The sequence below is a fragment of the Crotalus tigris genome, unplaced genomic scaffold (assembly GCF_016545835.1).
Source record: "Crotalus tigris isolate CLP2741 ecotype Arizona unplaced genomic scaffold, ASM1654583v1 scf7180000023617.9722795, whole genome shotgun sequence".
Taxonomy (NCBI): domain Eukaryota; kingdom Metazoa; phylum Chordata; class Lepidosauria; order Squamata; family Viperidae; genus Crotalus; species Crotalus tigris.
In genome coordinates, this window is record NW_024100081.1 from 281,372 (window position 1) to 307,548 (window position 26,177).

The 26,177-nt window shown below is 40.4% G+C and overlaps 1 protein-coding gene across 1 annotated transcript; it reads left to right on the top strand.

The window, feature by feature from the left end:
- The first annotated feature begins 574 nt into the window (after window positions 1-574).
- CUNH1orf87 (chromosome unknown C1orf87 homolog) lies at window positions 575-25,769 on the top strand. Its single transcript, XM_039319980.1, has 12 exons — window positions 575-713; window positions 2,313-2,523; window positions 10,829-11,048; window positions 11,830-11,952; window positions 12,442-12,690; window positions 13,876-13,973; window positions 16,601-16,739; window positions 19,194-19,291; window positions 20,847-20,917; window positions 23,801-23,835; window positions 24,381-24,519; window positions 25,459-25,769. Exons 2-12 carry the CDS (start codon window positions 2,417-2,419, stop codon window positions 25,617-25,619), a joined length of 1,440 nt encoding a protein of 479 aa, XP_039175914.1. The 5' UTR covers window positions 575-713; window positions 2,313-2,416; the 3' UTR covers window positions 25,620-25,769.
- The last annotated feature ends 408 nt before the right edge of the window (window positions 25,770-26,177 follow it).

A 26,177-nucleotide genomic window follows, 5' to 3' on the forward strand; every position in this document is an offset into this window, starting at 1 on the left:
TTTTGATTTAGCAAGAACGTAAGGACAGCAACATTTGGTCTAATCTATTTGGATCAAGAAGAGCATTTACTAGCTGTCCAGAGCCCATTGGAGTCAGGCAGCTAATATATTCAAATAAATAATACTAATCTTTACTGCATTAGTTCATCATCTGAGCACTGTGGTTTAAGGGCTGGGGTAAGGGCTACATTTCACTGGGGTGAACTCAGTGATGGGATTCAAATATGTGAACAACCTGTTCTCTGTGTGGATGCCGCTTCCGGAAGTCCAGTCTGGGCCTGGGCAACAAAAAATTAGCTACCAGCTCTGCCGAAGTGGTGCGAACTGGATGAATCCCACCACTGGGTGAACTGTTCTTGCTTGATTTGACCACACCATTCAGTCTCTGCTTTTTGAGGTTGTTCTAAATCTTTGCAATCTGTGAATTGGAGAGAAAGATTTTCCTTGCCAACTATGTGGACAACCAAAACCATCTCCCTTTTGTGCCCTTTGGTATTGCATGCACTAGACTTACAGTCTGCTGATCTAATTATTTGAAATGCACGCCTCTCACTACATTGACTATGGAATGACAAGCTCTGCCCAGCCCAGCAACAACACTGCGTCCTTAGTAACAGCAGATTCCTTGCTACAATGAGTGTGAAAAGCAGTTCATTTATGGTGGCTGGATGCCTGTTGTCTTTGCAGGTAAAGAAAGGCAAGACTACACAGAGGTGGGTGTCTCAAAACTCGAGAGCGAGAAAGGAAAACATATACAGTACTTAAGGCCAGAAGGTTATTTCTTTTTTGCTGAGTGTGGTCTTTGGGAACAAATGACAAACTTTCCTTAAAAGTTATCTTGTACTTAGGGAAAGTTAAATCTCTGGGAGGATGCAGTTAGGCCCTTCAAAATAAGGTAATTGGATTCTTCACTAAACTTGAAACGAGAAATTGGATTAGATCTGATTATTTCATGGACAGGAGTCTTCCAGAAAATACTGGAACCTGGATTGAGATGTTAACAGAAGGCAATGGCAAACCAATTACATACTGTTGTCAAGAAAGCTACATGGAGTCAACAGGAACTGAGTTGATCTCGAAGATTTTAGGTATTGTAGTAAATTCTAGTTGATTATTTCCATGGAACTTCCCAGCGTGAAAACAGTGTACTAATCTAGCTGGGATATTGGGGGAAGGGAGAGAAATCTAACTATAATAAAGCAATGCCATTATGAGGAAGAAACAAAAAAAAAAAGTATTTCAGGCTATACAGGAAGAAGTTAGGAGTTCTGGAGATGTTTCCTGGACTTTTCAAGAGTTTTCTAGAAAACCTGCCAAGAAATACAACCCAGCTATTTTTACTGGGACAGCCTTGGTTTGTAGGATTTTTCTATCATAAAATCTCTAGAGCTGGTTCCCCAAAGTGGTCAGTATTGACCCACATGATGGGATTACCCAAGGGCAATAGATGTCTGGAGGTCAAAAAAGGATCAGTAAATGTCATAGGTGGTCAATAAATGATGGAAGGACAATTGGGATCAATATTTTTTGGTGTCTCTGCAGAGCTAATGGCAAGACAGGGTAGATGATCAGCCATCAGTGAAAGCGGTCTGGAATATTATTGTTATAGCTATTGTTCATAGTACTATTAGTTAAAGTTAAATTATTTTCATATAATAAATTATTGGGATTCAATGAACAATCTGAAACTTTATGAAGGAGTCAATGAGCTGAAGAATTTGGGGGTGATAACTTGCTCCATTGTTTGTTACGTTATTAACTGTTGCAAACACTACTAATTTGAAAAGTAAAATGGGAGTGGTCTTTTTCAGACTGTTATTAATAACAAAAGGTATTTAGAACGAAATGATTTTCCCATGTCACATTTGCAGTTATAATATTTCAATATTAAGACTGAGGAATCCTCTAAAATTACAATAATGTAGAGGTTTCACTAAGAGAAAGTTCTACTGACTTTAAGAGTGCTTGCAATTTCTTAAAGTATTATAGAACTGCACTAAAACAGCCATTTCTTTAGATGCAGAACCAACAGCTATTATGAAAATCTAATACCATGATATAGCTGATTCCCAATATGGACCCAATATAAATCTCAAATTATTAACTAATCTTGCTATTGTGCTGGAATTGGGCCAGTTGTGTGGGAAATTCTTTCAGAATAAATGTATGAATATTAAAGATACAGCCTTTATATTTGTTCACACTTAATTTACTTTCCTGAGCGTCTTTTAAACAAGGCATTTAACTTATAAGCTGTTAGGCCAAGTTTTTGTTATTTCATTACTGACTTAATATTCCTAAAATATTTGCAGGACCAACTATCTACCCACTTTCAGTTTCCATTTTTAAAGAAATAAATTTCTCCAGGGAAATTACAGGAAAGTGATCTTTTGGGGACAGCAAGGCAGAACTGGTAATGGCTTCAGTAAGAAACCTACCTTATGGGTTTGGTGCAAATTACGAGACTGTAATAAAGATAATTGGAAGCAAGTATGTCCGATGCCTTGCAGAGAAAAGTGATGGGTAAGTATAATCTCAGGGAAATATAATTTTAATTAGAATTCATAGCATTATGTCTTTAATTAAAGTATCAAAGATGTCACAAAATATATATTGCAATTAAAATGCAGTAAATGCTGATACCTGGCATTAAATTATTATGAGCATCAGGACATTTAAGAGAATAGGGAAACATTTCATTTTTTAATCCATTGCAGGAAGAGCATATAATATTATACAAATCAAAGGGCTTAAATAGTTTTACTTTGGTTTTGAGTTATTTTTAAATGGCCAGGAAGGAGGATAAATTATTCTTTTATTGTTGTGGCATTTACAAATTCAGAGCTACTATATATTTACAAGAAGTCACATATTAAAATTATGTCCTTATTTTACTACCTCTGTCTATAGATAAGAGTTGAGATTTGAATATTTAAGTGCTGTAGATTCAATGTTATTTGCTATTCTGAACATCTGAAACAGGAATATTGGTTTATATAAATCAATGAAAAATAGCACAAGAGTCCACAAGACAGCAGAGCCCAATCAAGTAAAAATTTCATCTCTTAGATTATTAAATATACACACACATATAAGATTAAAATAGGACAAGGATGGAGTATTACGTAGGTCTGTTCACCGCCTTGAGTTATTTATAAAAAAGATAAAGGTGAAATAAAAATAAATAAATGAAGGGCACCATTGACCAGCATCATGAGTACTATGTGGTCTTGTTTTCTCTCACTAATTTTTATTGTGTGTACACATAAACACACAGGGATACAATTGGATATCATCCTTGTAGTGATGACACCATACCCAAAACTGACAGATGACCCATCCAACAGTTTCAGGTAGATGTTTAAAAAGAAGAGTGTAAGTATCAGACCTTGAAGCAGGAGGGTATGGTGTCTCCCCTCCTGTCAATACCAACTGGAAACAATCTTTGAGGAGGGAGGAAAAGCATTACAACACAGTACCCTCCCTCGCAACCACATCAGGGGGTCCAGAAGGATACCACAGTTGACAGTACTAAAAGTTGTTAAGCAATCAAAGCATTCTTGGATAGATTCACCACTGTTATCTCAGCACTGTCAAATGTCATTGACAAGTGAAACCAGTGCTGTCCCTGTATGATATCCCAGTCTGAACCCTGACTAAACTGTGCCCAGATAATCCATATCCTGCAAAGCCCTATGTAGCTGGTATTTAACCATCTTATTCATAACCTTCCTCAAAAAAAGAAAAAGAAAATATTGGAAACTGGATGATAATCATCCAGCATGGAGAGTCCAGCGATGGCCTCTTGAGAATTTGGGGACAAAATACATTATACAATTATTGTTTTATTATCTGCCAAAGGAAAGAGGGAAAGGAAGAACATGTCTGATCCTTTTACCCTAAATTTCCTTCTCCTAGATCAGGGGTCCCCAGTCTCTGGTCTATGGCCCAGTGCCAGGCCGCAACCCATTCAGAACTGGGCTGTGGAAGTGTGTGAGAAACTATCCATTCTTCCCCCACTGCCACCGCCGCCTCCAGCAGTCTGCCAAGCCAGAAGGGTTGGGGACCACTGTCCTAGATGCTTTTAACACAATGGTGCAGATCCAAGATAAATATTTTCTGGGTATTCAGACACAGTTGTAAGAACTAAAATCTTCTATTAGCCAGGGATTGTTAAACAGGACAATCTCTGAATACTTTTAGTTCAAATTATTTCATCTTCCCTTCCACTCTTTCAGCCTTGAAGCCACTTATGTACACAATTCTATAAACTATATAGAATAACTTCTTTGTAATTTTCATCAAAGACTTTGTGGTGTAAAGGAGAGGTTTATTCTCCTTTTTCACCATGCCATTTTGCTTCTGTTCAAACTGATTGAATGAGCCAAAGCTTCATTTCTTTTGTACCTTGTTAGATGGCTTAACTTCAACTGAAGTTTTCTATTACAGAGCAAATCCTTCTTATGGATGTCACAATGAGAAAATGTGATGGACCAACCACTTCCCCATTCCTTCTAAACAACAGTATTTTCCTTGTATTTTGCATACATCTCACAGAAAAGTTCTAAGAAATAACATTTCCTTAACATTTGTCTTTCAACAAAATACAATAGAATTACTGTAAGATAATGATACAGAGGTCTAGATTTAAAAAGTGCAAGAGCTGAAATTTCACAAAAGGAAGAAATAGAAATAGAACATTGATGGACAAGGTTTTTCTCCATCACCTACTCTTAATCATATCCTATTGTAAAATTGTCAGAGTAGCATGGAGAGCACTTGCCTATAAAATCACCAAGAGTTGGACATGACTAAATGGTTACTGTTATGTCCCGAGCCTTGCAAACGGCTCGGGCGTTTGCAGGCAGTCCCGGGCAGGTGCAAAGCTGCCCGGGACCAGACAGGCTGTCGCCAGCGCCGTGCGCATGTGCGGGTGCTGGCGCGGGAAAAGTAACCCATTTACCCGGGAGTTGCCTATATAAGAGGCTGCGAGGCGTTTGGGCGAGGCTGAAGCCATCTTCCTGTAAGCTGAACGCTGAATAAATGAAACTGAGAACTCCAGCTGCTTCTCGTGTCTGTTTTCCCGCCACGGACTCAACACTGGCGACGAGGATGGGATGCCTTGCACTACCTGGAAAGGAAGAAGTGTAAGCTTACCCAAGGAGTCCTGAGCGGCGAAAGAGGAACGGCGTCGACTCGGCAGCTGCCCGCCAATCCGGTGCGCATTCGGGGGTAGGCTGGCTGATAGACCGTCTCCTGAAGATCCGAAGATGGCGAAAATCGGAAGGCTTTCGGAATTCGACGTCTCACATCCAGAGCGGTGGGAGTCCTACGTATCCAGAATGGAGAACTACTTCAAGGCAAACCAAGTGAGGGAAGATAGCTTGAAGGCGGCCACCCTGCTTTGCGTTTGCGGCCAAGACGCCTTCGAAATCGCAGAAAACCTTGCAGCACCTGTCCCAGTAGAGTCTGTAAGCTACGCAGACCTGAAGAAGCTGCTGAAGGAGCATTTCCATCCCAAGGTGTCCGTTATCTCATGGCGCCACACCTTCGAACAAAGGGATCAACGGTCCGGTGAGTCAGTCAAGGAATACATCGCCGCGTTACGGAAGGCCGCCAAGCCCTGCGAGTTCAAGGACCTCGAGGAACGACTGAGGGACCGATTCGTGTGCGGGTTAAGGCATCGCGAGCTACAACAGAGACTTTTCGCAAAGGAAGAATTATCCTTCCAAGACGCCTTAAGGGAAGTCACCTCAGAAGAAGCAGCAGGCGGCGCCGTCAAAAACATGCGGCCGATCAGAAACAGTGCAGAGGGTGCGTCCGTGCACCAGGAAGACGTCCGACGAAACTCCGAGGAGGATCCGGACGAGGAAGTCGACCGTCTACACCCCGCGAAGGAAGAGAACCAGAAGGGAAGCTCTTCGGCTCCGCTCAAGTGCATCGGCTGTGGAGGTCGCCACAGGAGAACCGACTGCAAGTTCCGCTCCGCTACCTGCCGGGCATGCGGTAAACAAGGGCACATTGCAGCTGTGTGCCTGGGCCGACGAAAGGCACAACCCCAAGAAGAACGCCTGAAGGGTACCAGATTCCCCAGCCAGAATAGGGTAGGTTTTTGCGCTTCGCGAAGAAGCATCTGTAGAACAGGCACACACAAGCCCATGAAGAAAAAGCTGTCACTCAACGTGAAGCTACAAGGGGTTCCATTATCTATGGAACTAGACACAGGGTCTGCCCTGTCCATCATTTCATTGCATACATTTAGGAAGATTTGTTCCAGTAGTGGGTCTAAGGCCAAGTTAAGGCCTTCTGATATTGTATTAACAGATTTTCAGAACTCAAGAGTGTGTGTTAAGGGGGAGGCCACCCTTAACGTGCAATACAAGAGTTTTGAAGGTCCACTAGACTTATTAGTAGTAGGGGGTGAACGAACGAGTCTCATAGGACTCGATTGGTTTGAGGCCCTGGGGATACACGTCACAGGACTCAATAGCTTACAAACACTCGACCTACAGGAAGTCTGCACAGAATTTGCAGATGTTTTCAGCCCCCAGCTGGGCACATTCAAAGGACCACCTGTGTCCTTAAAGCTAGACCCCACTGTCACTCCCATTAGGATTAAAGCAAGAAGGGTCCCTTTTGCTTTAAAAAGTAAGATTGACACTGAATTAGACAAACTAATCCAACAAGGAATCCTAGAACCTGTTGATTCCAGCCCATGGGAGACCCCCATTGTCACGCCTCTAAAGGCAAATGGGGACATTCGCATTTGTGCTGATTACAAATGCACACTCAATAAGGCATTGCAGCAACATGCCTATCCTGTTCCTGTGGTCAGTCACATCCTGGCCTCTCTCAAGGGGGGGCGTGTTTTTGCAAAGCTTGACCTAGCTCAAGCATATCAACAGCTGCCTGTTGATGATGATGCTGCCATAGCTCAGACCATTGTGACCCACAGGGGAGCCTTTAAAGTAAAAGGCTACAGTTTGGAGTAAATGTCGCTCCTGGGATTTTCCAAAGCGTAATGGAAAACACACTACGAGGTATACCAGGGGTCTGCCCCTACTTTGACGATGTCTTGATTGCAGGAGACTTCACACACATTCTAGCTGAAAGGCTTAGGGCTGTCCTGTTAAGATTCAGGAAATCAGGCCTCAAGCTCAGAAAAGACAAATGCCAGATTGGGGTGCCTTCTACTGAATTTCTGGGATTCAAAATTGATGCTGCTGGGATTCATCCTGCTGAATCCAAACTAACTGCTATTTTAGATGCACCCAGGCCAAAGTCTAAGGCCGAACTTCAGGCCTTTCTAGGCCTCCTGAATTTCTACAATTCTTTTCTTCCACATAAAGCTAGTGTAGCTGAGCCTCTTCACAGGCTACTAGACAAACAGGCTGTGTGGCTGTGGTCACAAGCGCATGAGGCTTGCTTTAAAGAAGTCAAGGCCTTGCTCACTTCTAACAGTGTTCTTGCACATTTCAACGAGTCTCTCCCTGTGTGCATCGCTTGTGATGCGTCCCCCTACGGGGTTGGAGCTGTCCTGAGTCACCTCAAGTCTGATGGAACTCAGGTTTCCTATTGCATACTACTCCAGAACACTGTCTTCTGCCGAGCGCAACTACGCTCAGATAGACAGGGAGGCTCTGGCTGTTGTTGCTGGAATTAAAAAATTCCACGATTTTCTATATGGCAGGCATTTCACGGTCTTCACTGACCATAAGCCCTGCTGGACTGTTTACCACACGTAAGCAGACTCCCACATCATTTCCCCTAGAATGCTTAGGTGGTCTATATTTCTTGTCTGCATATGATTTTTCATTACTCCACAAGCCTGGGAAAGAAATGGGCCATGCTGATGGCCTCAGTAGGTTGCCTCTGCCAGTAGTAGAAGCTGACCCCGCGCCAGCTGTCAACATTCTATCAATCCAAGCCTTGCCCGAGCTCCCTCTTAGTGCCAGGGATGTTACCGCTGAAACAGGTACAGATCACACACTTTCACGTGTCCGCTCCTGGGTCCTGTCCGGGTGGCCTGAGCACTGCCCTAGTCCTGAGTTTCAGAGTTTCTGGTCCAAAAGAAACGAACTGTCCCTTTCTCAGGGTTGTCTGCTTTGGGGAAACAGAGTTGTCATTCCCACCTCAATGAGGACTAGGGTCTTAGAATCCCTCCACGAGGGTCATCCTGGCATTGTTCGTATGAAGGCTCTTGCACGCAAGCCACTTGTGGTGGCCTGCTTTAGATAAAGATATTGAGGCTAAGGTACACGCATGCCACCTGTGCCAACGATCTCGCCCAGAGATGCCCCAAGCTCCTGTGCATAGATGGGAGGAAACACAGTCCCCATGGTCTAGGGTGCACATTGACTACGCTGGGCCCTTTCAGGGCCAGTTCTTCTTGGTCCTTGTTGACAGCCATTCAAAATGGCTTGAGGTTGTGCCTGTCTCATCCACCACCACTGCAAAGACTATTCAGGTACTGAGGGGGATTTTTGCTGCACACGGGCTGCCAGATGTCATTGTGTCCGACAACGGCCCTCAATTCACCTCCTCCGAATTCCAAGCTTTCTTACAGGCAAACCTGATTCGTCATGCCACGTCTGCGCCTTTTCACCCGTCCACCAACGGTATGGCTGAACGCATGGTGCGCATCGCAAAGGACGCCTTGAAGAGACTCACCTACGGGGACTGGCATCACAGGTTGGCTGACTTTCTCCTTTCTTATCGCACCACACCGTCCACTTCTACAGGGAGAAGTCCAGCTGAACTTCGTTGGGGGCGCCAACTTACTACTAGACTTGACCGGTTGCATCCGGACAGACTGCCTTCATCTACCTCACATCCTAGGGCACCTAGACAACTACTTGTGGGTGCCCCGGTTTGGGCTCGCAATTACGGGCCTGGTCATACATGGGTCCCCGCTTCTGTGTCCAGGATCACAGGTCCTCTCTCCTACGAGGTTGCCCTGGACAACGGTCGTGTCCTACGTCGGCACATCGACCAACTTCGCTCTAGGCGAGACTTTTCTGCTGAGACTCCTGGGTCTTTTCCAGGGGGGGAGGGGGACCCTTTGGAGCAAAGGGAAGGGCAAGAGCTACTGCCCATCTCCACTGAGGGAGCCACAAACGGCTCGTCCAAGGTTCTGCAATTGCTCCGAAAAGAAAGTCATGGAGCTTACCCACACAACAGGCACTCACGCCTACTCCAGCCAGGGAGTCACCCCGGGGGCATACTCACTTTCCACACACATCACACAGCACTCCAGCAATGGAGGATACCCGGGGGCATCCCAACAAATCATTCCCCGCAAGAGAGCTGGCACACAATTCCCAAGGTTGGCCTGACCTTACCCCAAATCCTACAGGGGTCAAACATACACAGAGCTAGTCGAGGAACCAAGTCCCGACTACAACACCCTAGCACAATCAGGGAACACCTGAGTTTTGGGAAAGTACAGAAACCCACACGAGCCCGAACACAGAATGGGGTTCAGGGAATGGACAGCCTCCTGACAGGTCTTGGACTGACCTAGGAGGTTCTACAGAGACGCCCAGCAGCGGCTATCACTTCAAGGGGCCTGAGGGTCTACAGCTAGGTAGGTCAACCAGGTCACAAAGTAACAGAAGCCCTGGCCTGACGAGCCCGGTGGCAAGCAAGCAGGCCAGGCATCGGGGCACAGTCCTTGGAAGACACCAGGGCACAATAGAGAGAACAGGCTCACGCCTCCCTCCAGTCAGGGGACTTATGCCAGTAACCCAGAGCTAAGAAGGTCACAGAGAGCAAAGAAATCTCCTAAGTATCTAGAAGATTACATAACATTGCTGGCAAGGCAAAAGCCAGTAATCAGTGGGAGCACTGGGGAGCAAAATGTCATATAAAATAAATGTTGTATGTTGGTAGTAGTTTTAGCCCGGGGGAAAGGGGTGTTATGTCCCGAGCCTTTGCAAACGGCTCGGGCGTTTGCAGGCAGTCCCGGGCAGGTGCAAAGCTGCCCGGGACCAGACAGGCTGTCGCCAGCGCCGTGCGCATGCGCGGGTGCTGGCGCGGGAAAAGTAACCCATTTACCCGGGAGTTGCCTATATAAGAGGCTGCGAGGCGTTTGGGCGAGGCTGAAGCCATCTTCCTGTAAGCTGAACGCTGAATAAATGAAACTGAGAACTCCAGCTGCTTCTCGTGTCTGTTTTCCCATCACGGACTCAACAGTTACAACTACAATTGTTAAATACGATTGGTTATTATTCCTTATCAATTCATTGATAAGTAGATAACTGTATTTCAAATATTCATTCAAGCATTCGTTCATTTATCAAGCATATATTTCCTTTGTTTATTTGATGGCATAAACCAAGACTGCTATTACCACCATGAGCTCAAAATCTAGTCTCATGCTTTCTGGTGATGACACCACATGCTTTTGGTGGTTCAGCAATAGCAATAGCACTTAGGCTTATATACAGTGCTTTGCAGCCCTCTCTAAGCAGTTTACAGAGTCAGCATGTTTCCCCCAACAATCAGGGTCATTTTACTGACCTTGGAAACCTGAGTCAACCTTGAGCCGATGAGAATCGAACTACCAAATTGCTGGCAGCCGGCAGTCAGCAGAAGTAGCCTGCAGTACTGCTTTCTAACCACTGCACTACCACAGAACTTATGGTGGTGCAGCAACAGATATAGATGTAATTAGTTTCCCTTTGGGACTATATTCATTGATTACACTACTTTGGTTCTGCCTAATGAACAAAAGTTCCATTAAAAAATATTTTGTATGTAAATGGAGAAAAGATAAAGTAGTTACATCTCGGTGCCAAAATATATATTGAATACTTCCCACTCACAGGAAAGCAAAGGAGATTGTGAAACCTGAGGCACAGTCCATGCTCCAAACTTTATCTCTGCATAATGTAAGACAGAGAAATGGAAAATCTCCAGACCACAATAAGCCACCTGGTCAGCAAATCAATAATGGTGTGAATATTGAATCTTCGAACAAAAATGGAGTGGAAAAATATACATCCAAACAAACAGAAATAAATGTTATCAAATCTGTGGACAACAAAGTAAGTTGTTACAAGTCTTATGGTCCCTTCATTTTCTCATTCAGTTACACATGGGAAACAGTCTGGGGATCAGGCCTATTAATAGACCAACTTTTCATAGGTGGCCTTCAATTAGTGACCACAGAGATAGAATGGGAGCAAATGATGATGTGAAATGAAGCAACTTATGGGTCTTCCATAAGATCTTGTGACATTATTGTTTCATGGGCACAATGATGTCATGATGTACATGTCATCACTTACAAGTCATCATGTCTTATTATGAATGCTGTCTGTCCCTACTTGGATAGTAGCTGCCAAAATTCCAAGAGCAAACCCTGAGCAGACTAGACTGGGAAAGATTGCATGAACAGGAATAAGGCAACTGTTTTAGTGGTAGATTATGGGCAAGGTATCAATTAAGTGGTTGCTATTGTGCTATTATTGGTCTAGATGGACAGAGATGTATGTCAGATATGACAAAAGACTGATAAGTCTTTTGTTAAAAAACATTCTTCCCTCATTCCTACATGTACTTCATGAGGACTCAGGCCACCAATTTTTTCAGTTTTTCTCTTCCAAGTGAGATATTAATAGTTTTGGTATAATGCAGTAGAATGTGCCAATTTGTGGAAAAAAGAGCTGGAACTTCCTCAACCACAAAGCTCAGCCTATATCCTTGCCATGGTCATGATCATTCATTCTTTTTTCTGTTAAAAGGATGTTAGTATTTGTACTGATTTTACAGCACGAAAATTTGTTTGTCTTTATTTCTCTTTTTACTTCCTGTTCATTATTTAAGGAATTAAAACCACCGAATTTATACTGTGTTACTGCACCCTGTGGAGATAAGTCTTTATCTTATATTCACTCTATCAAAAAACCATCTTTTGAAGCTCAGAAATCAAAAGCATTTCAAAAACAGGTAAGTAAACACAATTAAACTTTCAGAAGTTACACTGGGTTTCATAAGCATCTTTTAGAAAGGCAGAAATAGCGCAATATATTTTATCGCAGTGATAAAACTTTCTTACCAAACTCTTATACCAAGCTTTTTACTGAGGCCAAATAGTTTTATTGTAGTATGCCCATGGCTTGACCTGTGCATAGGATCCTAGGTCCTTTCTAGGCTGATTTCAAAGATTTCATTTCTAGATACAGTCCTGGGTACAAAACCAAGTTTTAGGTCCTTGCAAAAACCCAATCAGGGTAAGGATTAACCTAATCTCAGGTGGAATTATGTTCCACAGATGGGCATCATGGCAGAAAAGCCCCTCCTCCTGAGCCGCATCAGCTGACAGTCCTTATCTGATGGTGACCACAGCATGACCATCCTGCTAGATTGGGTGGGACAGATAGAAACAATTGGGAGGAGACAGTCCTATAAGTAAAATAATAGTATTTCTTTCATTAGGATGTTCTACCAGAGGATGAGGATGATTCTCTTCTAGTTCTGCTCAGAAAGGAGTTTGAGCTGCATCCTATAAGTCTCACTGCTTTGGCCAGCCTGAATGAAGAGCTCAAGGAGACAGATCTCAGGAAATCAGGATTTCTGTCCCAGGCCCAGCTGAGCACCCTGCTTCTCAAACATGATGTCCCGCTACAATTACCAACTGTGAAACTGCTTTTCAAGAGGTGTTCACAAGCTAATGACCAAAAACTGGTATGCTAGTGTAAGATTTTGAACTGTGGATCAAATTTATAATTTTCAGCTCAGTGAAAACGAGCTTTATAAAGACTACCTTATTCTTTTGATATATTGATGGCATGGGTCGGAAGGAATCTTAATTTATGACCACAAATGGGTGTTGGGGAAAAAAAAACATAATGTTCCCTATTCCTGTAAGTGATAATAGCATACTAGTGTAAATGATTATGTTCTTTTAAATGATTGGAAGGCAACCAAAATTTCATTAACCTGTGGAATTTACCTCTCATAGGACTGGGGGATTGCTTGTTGATTTCGATAGCTCTGAAGGAGGATTCAATGAATGTTTTGTGAATAAGGCTATCAAGGACTACCCTGTAGATAGTTGATTGATGGATAGATAAATAGATGATAGAGATAGATGGTAGATGATAGATGGATGGATGGATGGATGGATGGATAGATAGATAGATAGATAGATAGATAGATAGATAGATAGATAGATAGGATGATGGATGGATGGATGGATGGATGAATAGATATTCAGGATTAAAAACAGCATGGATGGATAGATGGGTAGATAGATGGAGAGAGAGAAAATGGATAAATAGAGGATGGATGGATGGATGGATGGATGGATGGATGGATGGATATTCAGGATTAAAAACAGCATGGATGGATAGATAGGTAGATGGAGAGAGAAAGAGAGAGAGAGAGAGAGAGAGAGAGAGAGAGAGAGAGAATGGATAAATAGAGGATGGATGGATGGATGGTCATGATTGGGCGCATGTGGATGGATGGATGGATAGATGGGTAGATAGATGGATAGATAGATATTCACAACTAGAGGCAGCATGTGTCATCAAGTACCAGTTACAATGAGAAAAGAACTGTTCCAATTTTGGCTTTTGGCTTAACCATAGTGATCTGGCTGATAATTATGGAAAGTCCAATGATAATAGACTGCTTACAGTATGGGCCATTGGTCTGACCTCTTCTGTTCTAATCTCATGGATTTCAGCAGATCCAGCCTCTCTAGCTATACTAAAATTAAAGTTAGTTTATTAACACCTACTATACATAGTTAGTTCAACCAACAGTAGTAATATTTTCTACACCATGTATATTTTTTCTTCTGGAATTTTGAATCCCTGTTTTAAAATTAGCCTTTGAAATTATGTTTCTTTATGTTTCTTTTAGATAGATTATGAAAAATTGATCCAGTTATTAATACTACAGGCATCGGGCAAAATGCAACATATCCTTCCTGAGAAGAATCAAAATAAAAAGAATCCAAGGTTTCATTTTAATTTTGCATATTATATTACAAATATCAATAAAAAAGTATGAGAGAGGAATCTTCTGCTTTCAGCTTCCATTTGATTAGCTATAGCCTAAGGCTAAGACAACAGTTTTAATATGTAAATGTTATTTTTTTAATATGTAGCCTGCGGCTATAAAATTTTAGCAGTGATTTTTTTATCTCAACTTTGCAATAGGACAAAGACCTGTTTGGTAAGAGATATAAAAGAGATGCAGCCACAATATCCTTTTGGGAACCAGGGACCGGTTCTGTAGAGAAAGGTTTTTCCATGGACCAGAGAGTGCATGGTTTTGTGTGCTGCCTGCATCCCACGGATGGGGCTTTGCTTGTTTGTGCAGACCGGTTGCTGGCATGCCATGAACCGGTACTGGTCCACGGACCAGGGGTTGGGGACCCCTGTTTTAGTCCATCCCCATTTCCAAGGCAGGGCACCTTATATCATCCCAGACAAACGGTTGTCCAATCTTTTCTTAAAGACCTCCAGTGATGAAGCACCCACACCTCTGGTAGGCAACCTGTTCCATTGTTCTTAATGTCAGGAAATTTCTCCTTAGTACCAGGTTGCATCTCACTTTAATGAGATTCCATCCATTGCTTCTTGTTCTGCCCTCAGGTGCTTTGGAAAATAAGTTGACCCTTTCTTCTCTGTGACAGCCCCTCAAGTACAGATAGTCCTTGACTTACAACCACCACTGAGCCCAAAATTTCTGTTGTCAAGTGAGACATTTAAGTGAGTTTTACCCCATTTTTACAACCTTTCTTGCCTCGGTTGTTAAGTGAATCACTACAGTTGATAAGTTAGTAGCCCGGTTGTTAAGTGAATTTGGCTTCCACATTGACTTTGCTTGTCAGAAGGTCGCAAAAGGTGAACACATGACCTTGGGACACAGCAATGGTCATAAATATGAACCAGTTGCCAAGCTTCTGAATTTTGATCACATGATCATGGGGATGCTACAAATGTCACAAGTGTGAAAAACAGTCATAAGTCACTTTTTTCAGTGCCGTTGTAACTTTGAACAGTCACTAAATGAACTGTTGTAAGTGTGCTATCCCACTCACTCTCACACACAAGTAATTGTGATTTAGTGAGTTTATTAATATTTCCCCAGCAATTTCCTTTGCCAAAAAAACCAGAACTGTTCCAATTAAGTCCAGCCATGAGCAGACCATTGCTAATCCACAGAGCAATGGCCAAAGACTCCATAAAGCACTTGAAAGATTCTCAATCAAAATAAATCCACCAGGGAATTTTAAACCCATAACACAAGAGAGTTCATGAGGCAAGAAAAGTCCAGAGTTTCCAAAGTACGATCCAAGTCAAGGCACAGTGTCAATCCAAAGCAAGGCAGGAATCACAATGACCAGAAAACACACATCTAGGAAACAAACACATTGTTCCCAACATTGCCTCCATCTGTTTGTTGTGCTAAATAGCCAGCTTCAGGTGCAGCCCATCAAGAAGGGTGGGGCTTTCTCCTCATGAGTAGTCTGGCTGACCTTCTCTGCTCCTGCCTTTTCTCTACACTACGTGTTCTTGGATCAGGTGCAGAAGGCAGTTCCTCCTCCTCTTCCTCACCAACTGGCTTCAGCTGCATGCTTTCCCCACCTGGAGCCTCAGCTAAATCCCTCACAGGTGGCTGCTCGGAGCCATCAATCAACTCAGCTCCTGACATGCCAGGAACTCCCCCAAGCTAACATCTAGAGAGGTATCTGGGGAAGTGTCCAGGGGAGTCATCACAATAAGTCAAGACTACCTGTACTCTTTTCTTTGTTAGGATAGATATATCTAGTTCCTTTAGCCACACATCATACCTTTAGCCTTCAGACCCCTTATTATCTTTGTTGCCATTCTCTGTACTTTCTCTATGGTCTCAGCATCTGTTTTACAATGTAGAATAATTCAAAATGAGCTAGTACACCCAATTCAGTTGTAACTTGCACCTGCAATGAACATGAATAATCAAACCAGAAGTGCTTATGATTTGTCTAATATTATGTCCAACTCAGCATCCCTGGGCTATTCCCCTCCTAAGGAATTAGAACCATAATCCCAGAATAAATCCTGAAACTCTGGGTTTTTTTTCTAGAAACTGGTGGACATGAAACTTTTCTAGAAAGCACTTGGGAACAAATTAGCATTTTATTATTATTTCTTTTAATGATTTCTTCCTGCATATACATTAATGTTTACTTTGTTTGGGTGTTTTATTAATTATGTTAACTATTGGGAGTCTGTGAACATTACAGTGATACTATAAATCAGGGGTGTCAAACTGCCGACCCGCAGGCCGGATGCGTCATCCCAAAACCACGCTCGCCCCATTGGCGGCAATGGAAAAAAAGCTCCGATACGTCGCGCAACGTCACGTGATGTCGCAAGTTTGACATGCCTGCTATAAATGATTATGTATGATAAAATAATTTGAGTCTTTTTTTCTGGGATTGATTTGTTATAATTAGCATCTTATCTACCTTGATGAAGATGATTATGATAAACCTGTAAATTATAATAATATTCTGACTAAGTTAAATCCAAGCACAGCACTTCTATTTTCAAGAATGCAAGATAAGTTGTCTCTTCATACTGTCATTCTTTAGCTCTTGGACATCAGAAAATACATTTCTGGCACTGAAGCAGATACTAAAAGAACACAGTGGAGAGCTGGATTTTGAAAAATTAACCCAGAGTTTTCTGCAAGAAGACCAGATTTGTTCAGGCCTTCTTTCATTTCCTGAGGTAAGGGTATGCATCATTTGAGGGACCACCTCTTCCCAACCTCATTTGCCTATCCATCACATCCAGCAGAAAAAGTATGTTGTGGTCCCATCTGTTATATCAATCAGAATATAAATCAGAATAGAGCTGGAAGGGACCTTGGAGGTCTCCTAGCCCAAACCCCTGCTCAAGCAGGAGACTCTATACCATTTCAGACAAATGACTGTCCAGTCTCTTCTTAAAAATCTCTGTGATGAAGCTCCCACAACTTCAGAAGGCAAGCTGTTCCACTGGTTGTCCTCACTATTAAGAAGCTTCTCCTTAGTTCCAGGTTGCTTCTCTTCTTGATTAGTTTCCATCCATTATTTCTTGTCCTGTCCTCTGATGCTTTGGAAAATAATTTGACCCCCTCCTCTTTGTGGCAACCTCTCAAATACTGGAATACTGCTATCATGTCCCCATTAGTCCTTCTTTTCTCCTGACTAGTCCAACCTAAATCCTGCAACTGTTCTTCATATGTTTTAATCTCCAGGCTTTTAATCATCTTAGTTCCTCTTCTTTGCACTTTTTCCAAAGTCTCATCTTTTTTGTAATGTGATGACCAAAACTGGATGCAGTATTCCAGGTGTGGTCTTACTAAGGCTTTATAAAGTGGTACTAATATTAGTACTAATGTTAAGGAGTCAGATCTGGTGAGACCCAGGAGAGGGGCCTTTTCTGTCACAGCATCCACCCTGTGGAACATCAGCTTTCACTCCGAGGTGAGACTGACACCATCCTTCAGGAAGTCCCTTAAAACATGGTTGTGTCAACAAGCTTGAGGATCTCAAGGAATAGTGAATAGGTGAGATAGATGCTTTTTCCTAGTCTTTATGGTGTTTTTTTCATTGTACAATGTTTTTAATGTTGTTCATTTTATGGCTTATTTTTAATTGTATGCTTCCCAGAGTCATCTTTCCAAGATGGTGGCTATGTAAACATGAATAAATAAATCAGTGGTTCTCAACCTTTTTAATGCCGTGACCCCATAATACAGTTCCCCATGTTGTGGTGACCCCCAAGTGGGTGTGGCCACCAATAAGAGGGAGTAGGACAGCTAGGGAAAAGGGAAAAAAATGGCGGACAGTGTGGTTTGGCGACCCCCATGAAATGGTCATTTGACCCCAAATGGGGTCCCGACCCACAGGTTGAGAACCACTGAAATAAATGAATAAATAAATTTACTAGTATATTTATACAGTCAGTACTAGCATAAATTTAAGTTGGGAAATCCTGCCACTTGCTTGCATAGTCACTTTTATTAGATATTACAGTACTTTTAAAACTCTGTTTAGTATGCCTTTGTTTTTGTCTTTTGAATGCTTTAGGTTTTAGGCTTAAATGTGACAAGGCAACCTAAGTGATGCAGATCCATTTGGATGACAATACATAAATCTTTATATAATTTTATATTTGTTTTTGACCTATGTTGCATTCATAAAATAAGAATTTTTTTACAAAAAGGGGGAAAATACGCAGCAATCCACTCTCCATTACAAGGCCCTGCACAGGAAGTGGTGCATAACAGAATACTGTAACAGAGTTGGAAGGAACCTTGGCATTCTTCTAATCTAGTCCAACCCCTTGCACAAGTAGGAAACCCTATACCAGGGGTCCCCAACTCCCGGTCCATGGACTGGTACCGGGCCGCAGCATGCCAGCAACCGGTCTACACAAAGAAGCAAACCCCATCAGCAGAATGGAGGCAGCACACAAAACCATACCCCCTCTGATCCGTGAAAAAACCTCACTTCACGGAACCGGTACCTGGTGCCCAAATGTTTGGGGACCTCTGCCCTATACCATTCTGGACAAATGGCTGCCTTGCAGTGCATAGAATGGATGTCCAGCTTTCTGAAATTAATAGGAATCGCGTATCAGAATTGGCCATACTATTGGGCAGAGTAAGGCAGTTCCCAAAGCAGATGAACTTTGAATTTCATGAAAAAAAATTGTAAACTGTCAATTTTTCAATCTATTAAGGTTTTATTTGCTTTTTGGTGGCGTTTTCAAGCTCAGATCCCTTAGCCTATCTTGGCTACTACCGGTATCTACAATCTGGCTGCTTATTTTTGCTTTTTAACTATTCTTTTTAATCCCAATACTATCAAAAATATCATTGTTGACTTACATGTTTCAGAATTCAATTTTCTGGGAGGATTTTTGTGGCAGGTAATATTTAACTATTATATGAGGACGATGAGAAGATGAAATACGAAGCAGGTGTGCAGCCTCTACATGAGCAAATTTCAGTTGTTTCAATGCTTTGTGCCCAAGATCCTAGGGAAGTGGGGTTTGAAACCCTTTACTCTTAAAAAGACATGAGAAATTAATCTAAGTTTTGTTTCCTCAATCATGCTGGTTTTTTTTCATACATAGCTTTTTTGGTTTATAGCTTGCCAATAGAATTTCATCATGAAAACATGTAATTTTCAGGTAGAAAATATTTGCCAAAGGCATGGACTAATTCTACCTCCTGGGATGATGGAAACTTTGGCCAATTTATGTGACTTTGGTAGAAGAGGCAGAATGCAGTGAGTTTTAATGAAATGCTTACTTCTTTTTTTCCCCACAAATAATTTAACACCGAGATCACAATCCTAGAAAGACAGTTTGATGTAGTGGTTAAAAGGCTGGCCTAGACTAGAAACCAGGAGATTGTGAGTTTTAGTTCTGCATTAAGCATTAAAAAAAAAAACTGGCTGGGTGACTTTGGTTCAGTTACACTCTCTCAGCCCAACTCACCTGGTTATTGCTGTAGGGAAAAATAGGAGGAGATTAGTATGTTAGGTATGTTCCCTACCTTAAGCTACAAATAAAAAAAAACCCCTATAGATCAGTTCAGAACATGGTACCATGATTGAAATGTGATGCTAGAAATGAAGCACTTACCCAGTGTTGATGGAAGTGGGTAGATTTGTTCAGCAATCTCCAATTTCCATTAATTCATTCTTGCTGTTATTAAAGGGGGCATTGGCAACTCCCCTCTTCTAAGATGGATACTAATATACAGTGCTTTTTTTGTAAAAAAAAAAAAAAAAAAAAAAAGGTGCCAGAACTCACACACGTCATACAGCCTGCCTTGCCTATCCTACGAGGTTCCATCCAAAAAAGATGCCAGAACTCCGTTCTGCATATTCTATGACAAAAAAAGCCCTGCTAATATATAATGTTAGGAAGAGGACAAGAAACTTGGATCTCTTCCTTAATACTTGGTATCTGTGCAAAGCTTAGGCAAACTCAAGAGTTAAGACCTCCAAACATTTTTGTGTTCTATTATAAATAAAACAAATTGTATGATATGTGTGTGTCATCAGCATTCATTTACCTGTGCATCCTCTAATTCAGGGGTCCTCAAACTTGGCCCTTTTATGATTTGTGGACTTCAACTCCCAGAATTCCTCAGCCAGGCATGCTGGGAGTTGAAGTCCACAAGTCATAAAAGAGCCAAGTTTGAGGACCCCTGCTCTAATTTAATCTCAACTTCTAATGGGAATAAAACTCTGCTGTAATTAGCTCTGAGCCATTTCCTAATTAAATGTATTTAAATTTGATAAATTATCTCAGGTTATTCTGGTCTTTAAGATGTTCCAGTAGCCTAAAACAAAGCCCTGCTAAAGAAAGAAAATATGGCATAGCAAGATAAACAGAAACTGAAGTCAATGCATTGATCGCTATGTTGTGGTTTTTGGGCAAGAAGGGGCTGTAGATGGCATACCTGTAAACTTTAAAAAGTTTTAATGGAAAGTTCTCCAGTTCCCTGTTCTTGCAGGGAACTCTGAGATTTCTCCAATTCAATTGTACCTAGTGCAATTTTAGAATCTAAAAATGTTAGAAATTCTAAATTAGAAATTTTAGAATTTTAAAGTTTAGATTTTAGCATTTAAGTGGCTATGAGGTGACTGGCGTGAATGGGACCATCCATGCTAGGCACAGTTAGGTAGATGAAAAGGCCTGAAGTGACATACAAAATAACACAAAACATTTGGGATAGAACAGATGACTCGATTCAGCATACTGGTTCTTTTTGCTGTCAAACACATCTGCTTAAATTAATTGTATTTAATTTTAATATATTTCCATGTATAGATGGAAACCATTTGTAGAGTTGCTGAAGAAAGTCCAAACTGGAATGAACCCTGCTTTCCTTGTTTGTAAAAGTAAGGAATTAACTGCCATTTTTCAGCATATTAATCAGATTAATATGATAATATGTTTTACATTTCTGTAGAATGTTTTAATATATTACACATTTGTTCATGCTAAGTTTGTTTTATTTACAAGTGCCCTATAGATCATGTAACCTTTTCAGAACAGAAAAGTAATGATGATCCTGGTTCCATGTAAACCTTACATATATTCATATAAACTTCCCTTAGAATGGGCATATATTTTCTCCAAACTAGGAAGTGACATTTATTTTAGGAAGAAAGGTCATCATGATGTTCCCTAATAAAACTTTCAATTAATGCCTAAGGATGGCTATAAAATGCTTGCATATAAATAAATCTAAATCATTTATTTTTCTCACAAGTTAATAGAAAGTTTACTTTCCACTGCCTGTAATTCATTAATTTTATATCTTCTGGGTCTTCTTTGTTAAGTAGCCATTTTTGCAATGTCTTCTACAGACCATACAATTCACATCACTAGAATTTTGGAAAGTTTTGTAATGCTAAGATCATCAGTGCAACTTAACTATGGCTGTCATACAGTTTCACAGTTTATGATGCCAGCTTAAATGGCAGAACTCCAAAAATGCCAATATTCAGTCATAAGTCCCATTTTGGCCATTGGTTAGTCTCAGTACATTTACTCTCTCATTTCACTTCCGTCCTGCTAATTTGAGTGCTTTGACAAAATAGTTAATTATGTTCCCTCTTTTCCTAAGATTTGATCATTTGTCTTGGCATGGATTCAAAGTTGACATACAAACAGAAATTAGTAATAATTCTGCCACACAATTTTCTTCTAAATGGAATATCTGGCAAGACAGAACTTGGACAATTCTGTTTACTCTTAGGAATATAAAGAGTCACACTGCAGTTTGACCTCAAAGTCTAAAACAAGTTTCAACAAGTTAGATTTTTTTTGGCATGCATCCAATACAACAACTTCATGCAAGAATAAATGTTTTGGTGGCTTTCTTCTACAAGTACATTCCTATGGTGGTTCTCTTTGCAGTACATAAATATTGTCTCAGCTGGTATAGTCAATCCAACATGTAGCCTGAATGAATAATGCAACTTCATCCAAAGAAAGGTGAAAAATCTTGTCTAGATAAACTTCAGGTTAGACAATACTATTAATAATATCACAATTCATGTTAACAGCATGTTTCATATATGACAGTTCGATGAATATTTTTTTAAAAAATCTGAAACATGAGAATTGAAGTCATTCTGTAAACATGAGAATTGTATTTTCTACAATTGCTTTTCGCTATTTTATAAGTCACAGTGGAGATAATGTCTCTCATCTAGCATCCTTTCACCATGCTCCATTATGTTTGCCCTTTACTTTCTCACACTCCGTCATATAGAAAATAGAAGAATAATGCTTCTAATGTAGTTTCTTCCAATCCAATGCCCAAAAGATATCTTAGGATTGCAATCACATTTGCTCTAAGAATTCTGGGAATTGTAGTTGCATCATGTCTGTAGACATGTGTTGAGGAAGGGCACCAGGACTTTATTCCAAAAAGCCGTGGTGGTGCAGTGGTTAGAATGCAGTATTGTAGGCTAACTCTGCCCACAGCCAGCAACTTGATCCTGACCGCTCAAGGTTGACTTGCCTTCCATCCTTCCAAGGTCAGTAAAATGAGGGCCGAGATTGTTGGGGGCAATATGCTGACTCTGTAAACTGCTCAGAGAGGGCTATATAAAGCACTGTGAAGTGGTATATAAGTTTAAGTGCTATTGCTATTGCTATTATTCCCAATGATGCTGCAGTCTTATAATACCTCCTCTATCTACTGTTGTTAAACTGTGAAAGAACATTCACAAAGCAACCAGTCTAATACTACTCTCATCTTCGTTGGCTTCTCAGACCATTGCAATACATCTGTTAGGAACAATTAGAACAGTTGGGCATGTGATTTACAGACCTCTGGTAGAGAGATGGATGTGAAACATTGAGTTAGATGGTGCATTAATCTAATTATGTTTGAGAAAGCTCTCTGGCATATTTAATATTCAGGGGATGACTAAATGCAAAGGTGAGCCAATTGCAATCATTGCTACAGAAACTGATCAGGATGCAACAGTTGGCCTTGAACTTTAACCATCTGGCTATAGGCAAAGCAGCTGTCTTTCCAATGAGGAACGCTTTTCATTTCTGGGACTTGATTCATGCTTTTCCCATTGTTTAATTTTATGCTGTACAATCTGGTCTTCTATCCATAATGTCCAATCAATAAGAATGACAAACTACAGGATTTAACTGAAGGATATGAAAACTGAAATGGAGAGAAATGTGGGAATGGGATTATGTTATAATGAAAAAGGACACCTCTTACAAGGTTGACAGTTTAAGGGAGAAAAACACGAACAAGCCTCCATAAGTAATTACAGCAATAATTGAAGTGCCATCATCATCTCTGTAACTATACATTTGCCCTGTCTTCCCTCCTATCATTATCTTTTCATTTTTCTTTTGAAAAATGGTCACTGTTCTCCCTTTTTATTGGTTCGAATTGGTTTGTCATTGAAAAGCTCCTGTTCAGGGTTTTCTTTTCTATTACATCACAGTCAAATAAATTTAAATTTTCAAAAGCTGAATTGGGGAATTTGTAGGTGCCCAACAGCTCATGATGCTGATATTTGAAGTTCATCAACATCTCTACAAGCTCAGTACCACTCCATTTTTTTAATCTTATACTATTACAATCATATTGGGATTATTAAGCATTCATACTATTGGCATTTATCGCTTCAGAAGTGTCTTCCTATCACCTTTGAGAGAAGCCAATCCTTGATAAATTGAGACATTAAACTAATCTTTCAACTGCATAAGTAAAAACTTCATAATTGTTTCCATCTTAGGAAGAAACAAGGAGAAAAGTGAAGATAATTCTCAGGTACCATAAAATCCCTATTGATAAATCCACAAACTCTTAATGGAAAATTATGCATTACTCATTATTTAATTCATTTAATTATTTTTGATACCACTTCCTGTACTAAGACTTCTCGATAAAACAGTGTTTATAGTTTTATTAACACAAATTATTTAGAAATCTATGTATATCCTTTTTCTGTCTACTACAACCTGTTGGAATATATAATTTCCAATGTTAAAAATGAGATTAAAAACTCAGCATTATCTAGGAGAGCCTCTCCCCCAGCCTGGTGCCCTCAGGAAGAATTTCAATTTTGGTCCAATTGTTAAGAGTTGAAGATGCCAAATGAAGGAGGCTGAACTTGGATGTTCATAGAATTCAAAATGCTTGTATCATACGTGACCTTGTCACAGAAACCACAAATTTGATATGTTGATTTTAATTAATAAATTGTATATAATAATAATTACTAAATATTGGGAGGAGTTCTAACAGTGAACTAAGTACCATAATTTATTATGAGAGCTGACAAACTTCTGACAATATAACATGTTCCTTTGAAGATTAAAGAGCAGCACAAACTTCAAACTGCTAATCCATGGAATTCATATGATGCCAGTGATTCTGAAGAACAAGAGGCCTGGATAGACCGGTTCAGAAAATTGGAGAAAGCCCTTTATTTATCTGATGTCAAAAACACAGGTAAGGCTGATCCCTCCCAAACAAGGTTCTGCTTAATGAACATCACTGAAGATCGATGGCATATTTTACTTTCTATCTGCATTAGCGCATCTTAGTGATTCAAACAAATTGTAATCCTTTCCAAGCATTAATTTCTGTAGTTATGAGAATGGATAGAGGCACAACTGGGTTGTACACATTGGCCTTGATCATGTCATCATATGTGCTGCCTGTTCCAGGACTATGTTTCCATGCTGTGTATATTCCGGAAAGGACCTTAAGAAAAGGCAAGCATACAAAGTCCATTGTAGTACTGGTATAATCAGATACCACAACAGATACCAAGGCCAGTATAAGGGGAGAGCCAAGACTGTAAAAATATGTAACTGATCAACCAAATCTAAGTATAAATTAATAAATAATTTTGCTGGAAAGCTGGCAGCCCAGGTTTGAGATCTAAGTGTGAGGCAATGGGTTAAACTCCTGCCCTCACCCCAGTTCCTGCCAATCTAGCAGTTCAAAAGCATGTAAATGCAAATAGATAAACAGGTACCACTTCAGTGGGAAAGTGACAATGCTCCATGACATCATGCTGGCCACATGACCACAGAAATGTCTTTGGACATCGCTGGCTCAATGGCCTTGAAAAAGAGATGTGTACTGCCCTCTATAGTCGGCGACAACTAGCAGAGTAAAATCCGCAAGGACTCCTTTACCTTTTTATTTTACCATTGCTTCTACCTCTCTATCCCCAATGCGTCCCAATCATTCCAGATGGGGGCATTTTTCACATCTCCCCCTCGTTAAAAAATGAATAAGAATTGAGCACAGCAGTCATAGTAATTCCTATAACACTAAACTATGCCTTGACATTACATTGAATCTCTTCAAGGCTATGCACAATATGCTATTGTATCTGATTTGTCCAAATAGAAAACCCTTTTTTTTAATGAACTACAGGCAAGCTGGAAAAAGAAAAGGCCAAGCGTTTGATCCATAACTACAATCAAATTTATGACCTGTGCCTTAGTCCTCTAAAAATTGATAAAGCATTTCGGCCTTTTCGGTATGGCCAAGATCTGCCACTGGAACCCTTACTACAATACCTGAAGGAGCTTTAACCTCTACTGAGAGAGAGTTCTTGTTAATTCAATACATAAGCATTCCTACTTTTAATTTTCAACTGTAATAAAATTATACGTATGCATACTGTAAAAACAAAGTTCTCTTCTGAGTAATACTTTTAAATAAAGCTTTCTGTATGAAATATACTTGAACAAAGTCTGGATTTTTTTTATTATTATTATTATTATTTTTACAATTTTACAAGAAAAACCCCTTTCCCAATCCCTCCCAACCCTCCCCAAAACCCATTCTTCCCAGAGCTAAATACAGAGTTAACTAAAACTTAGTAGAAAAAGCTTATAAACTCAAATAAACCACAAACAAATATGATTATATTCAATAAACAGATTGTTAAATACATTAACTCCATTATATATAAAAAAACAGAAAGAGAAAAAGAAGAAAAGAAAGAAAATAAAAAAAATAATAAAAGGAAAAAAAGAGAAAAACTAAACTATTCTACACTTCTAAATAATATCTTAAACTTTAAATATATATTCAAAAGCTAAATAATATTTTCTAATATCATACCTATATTGTATAAAATTTATCCA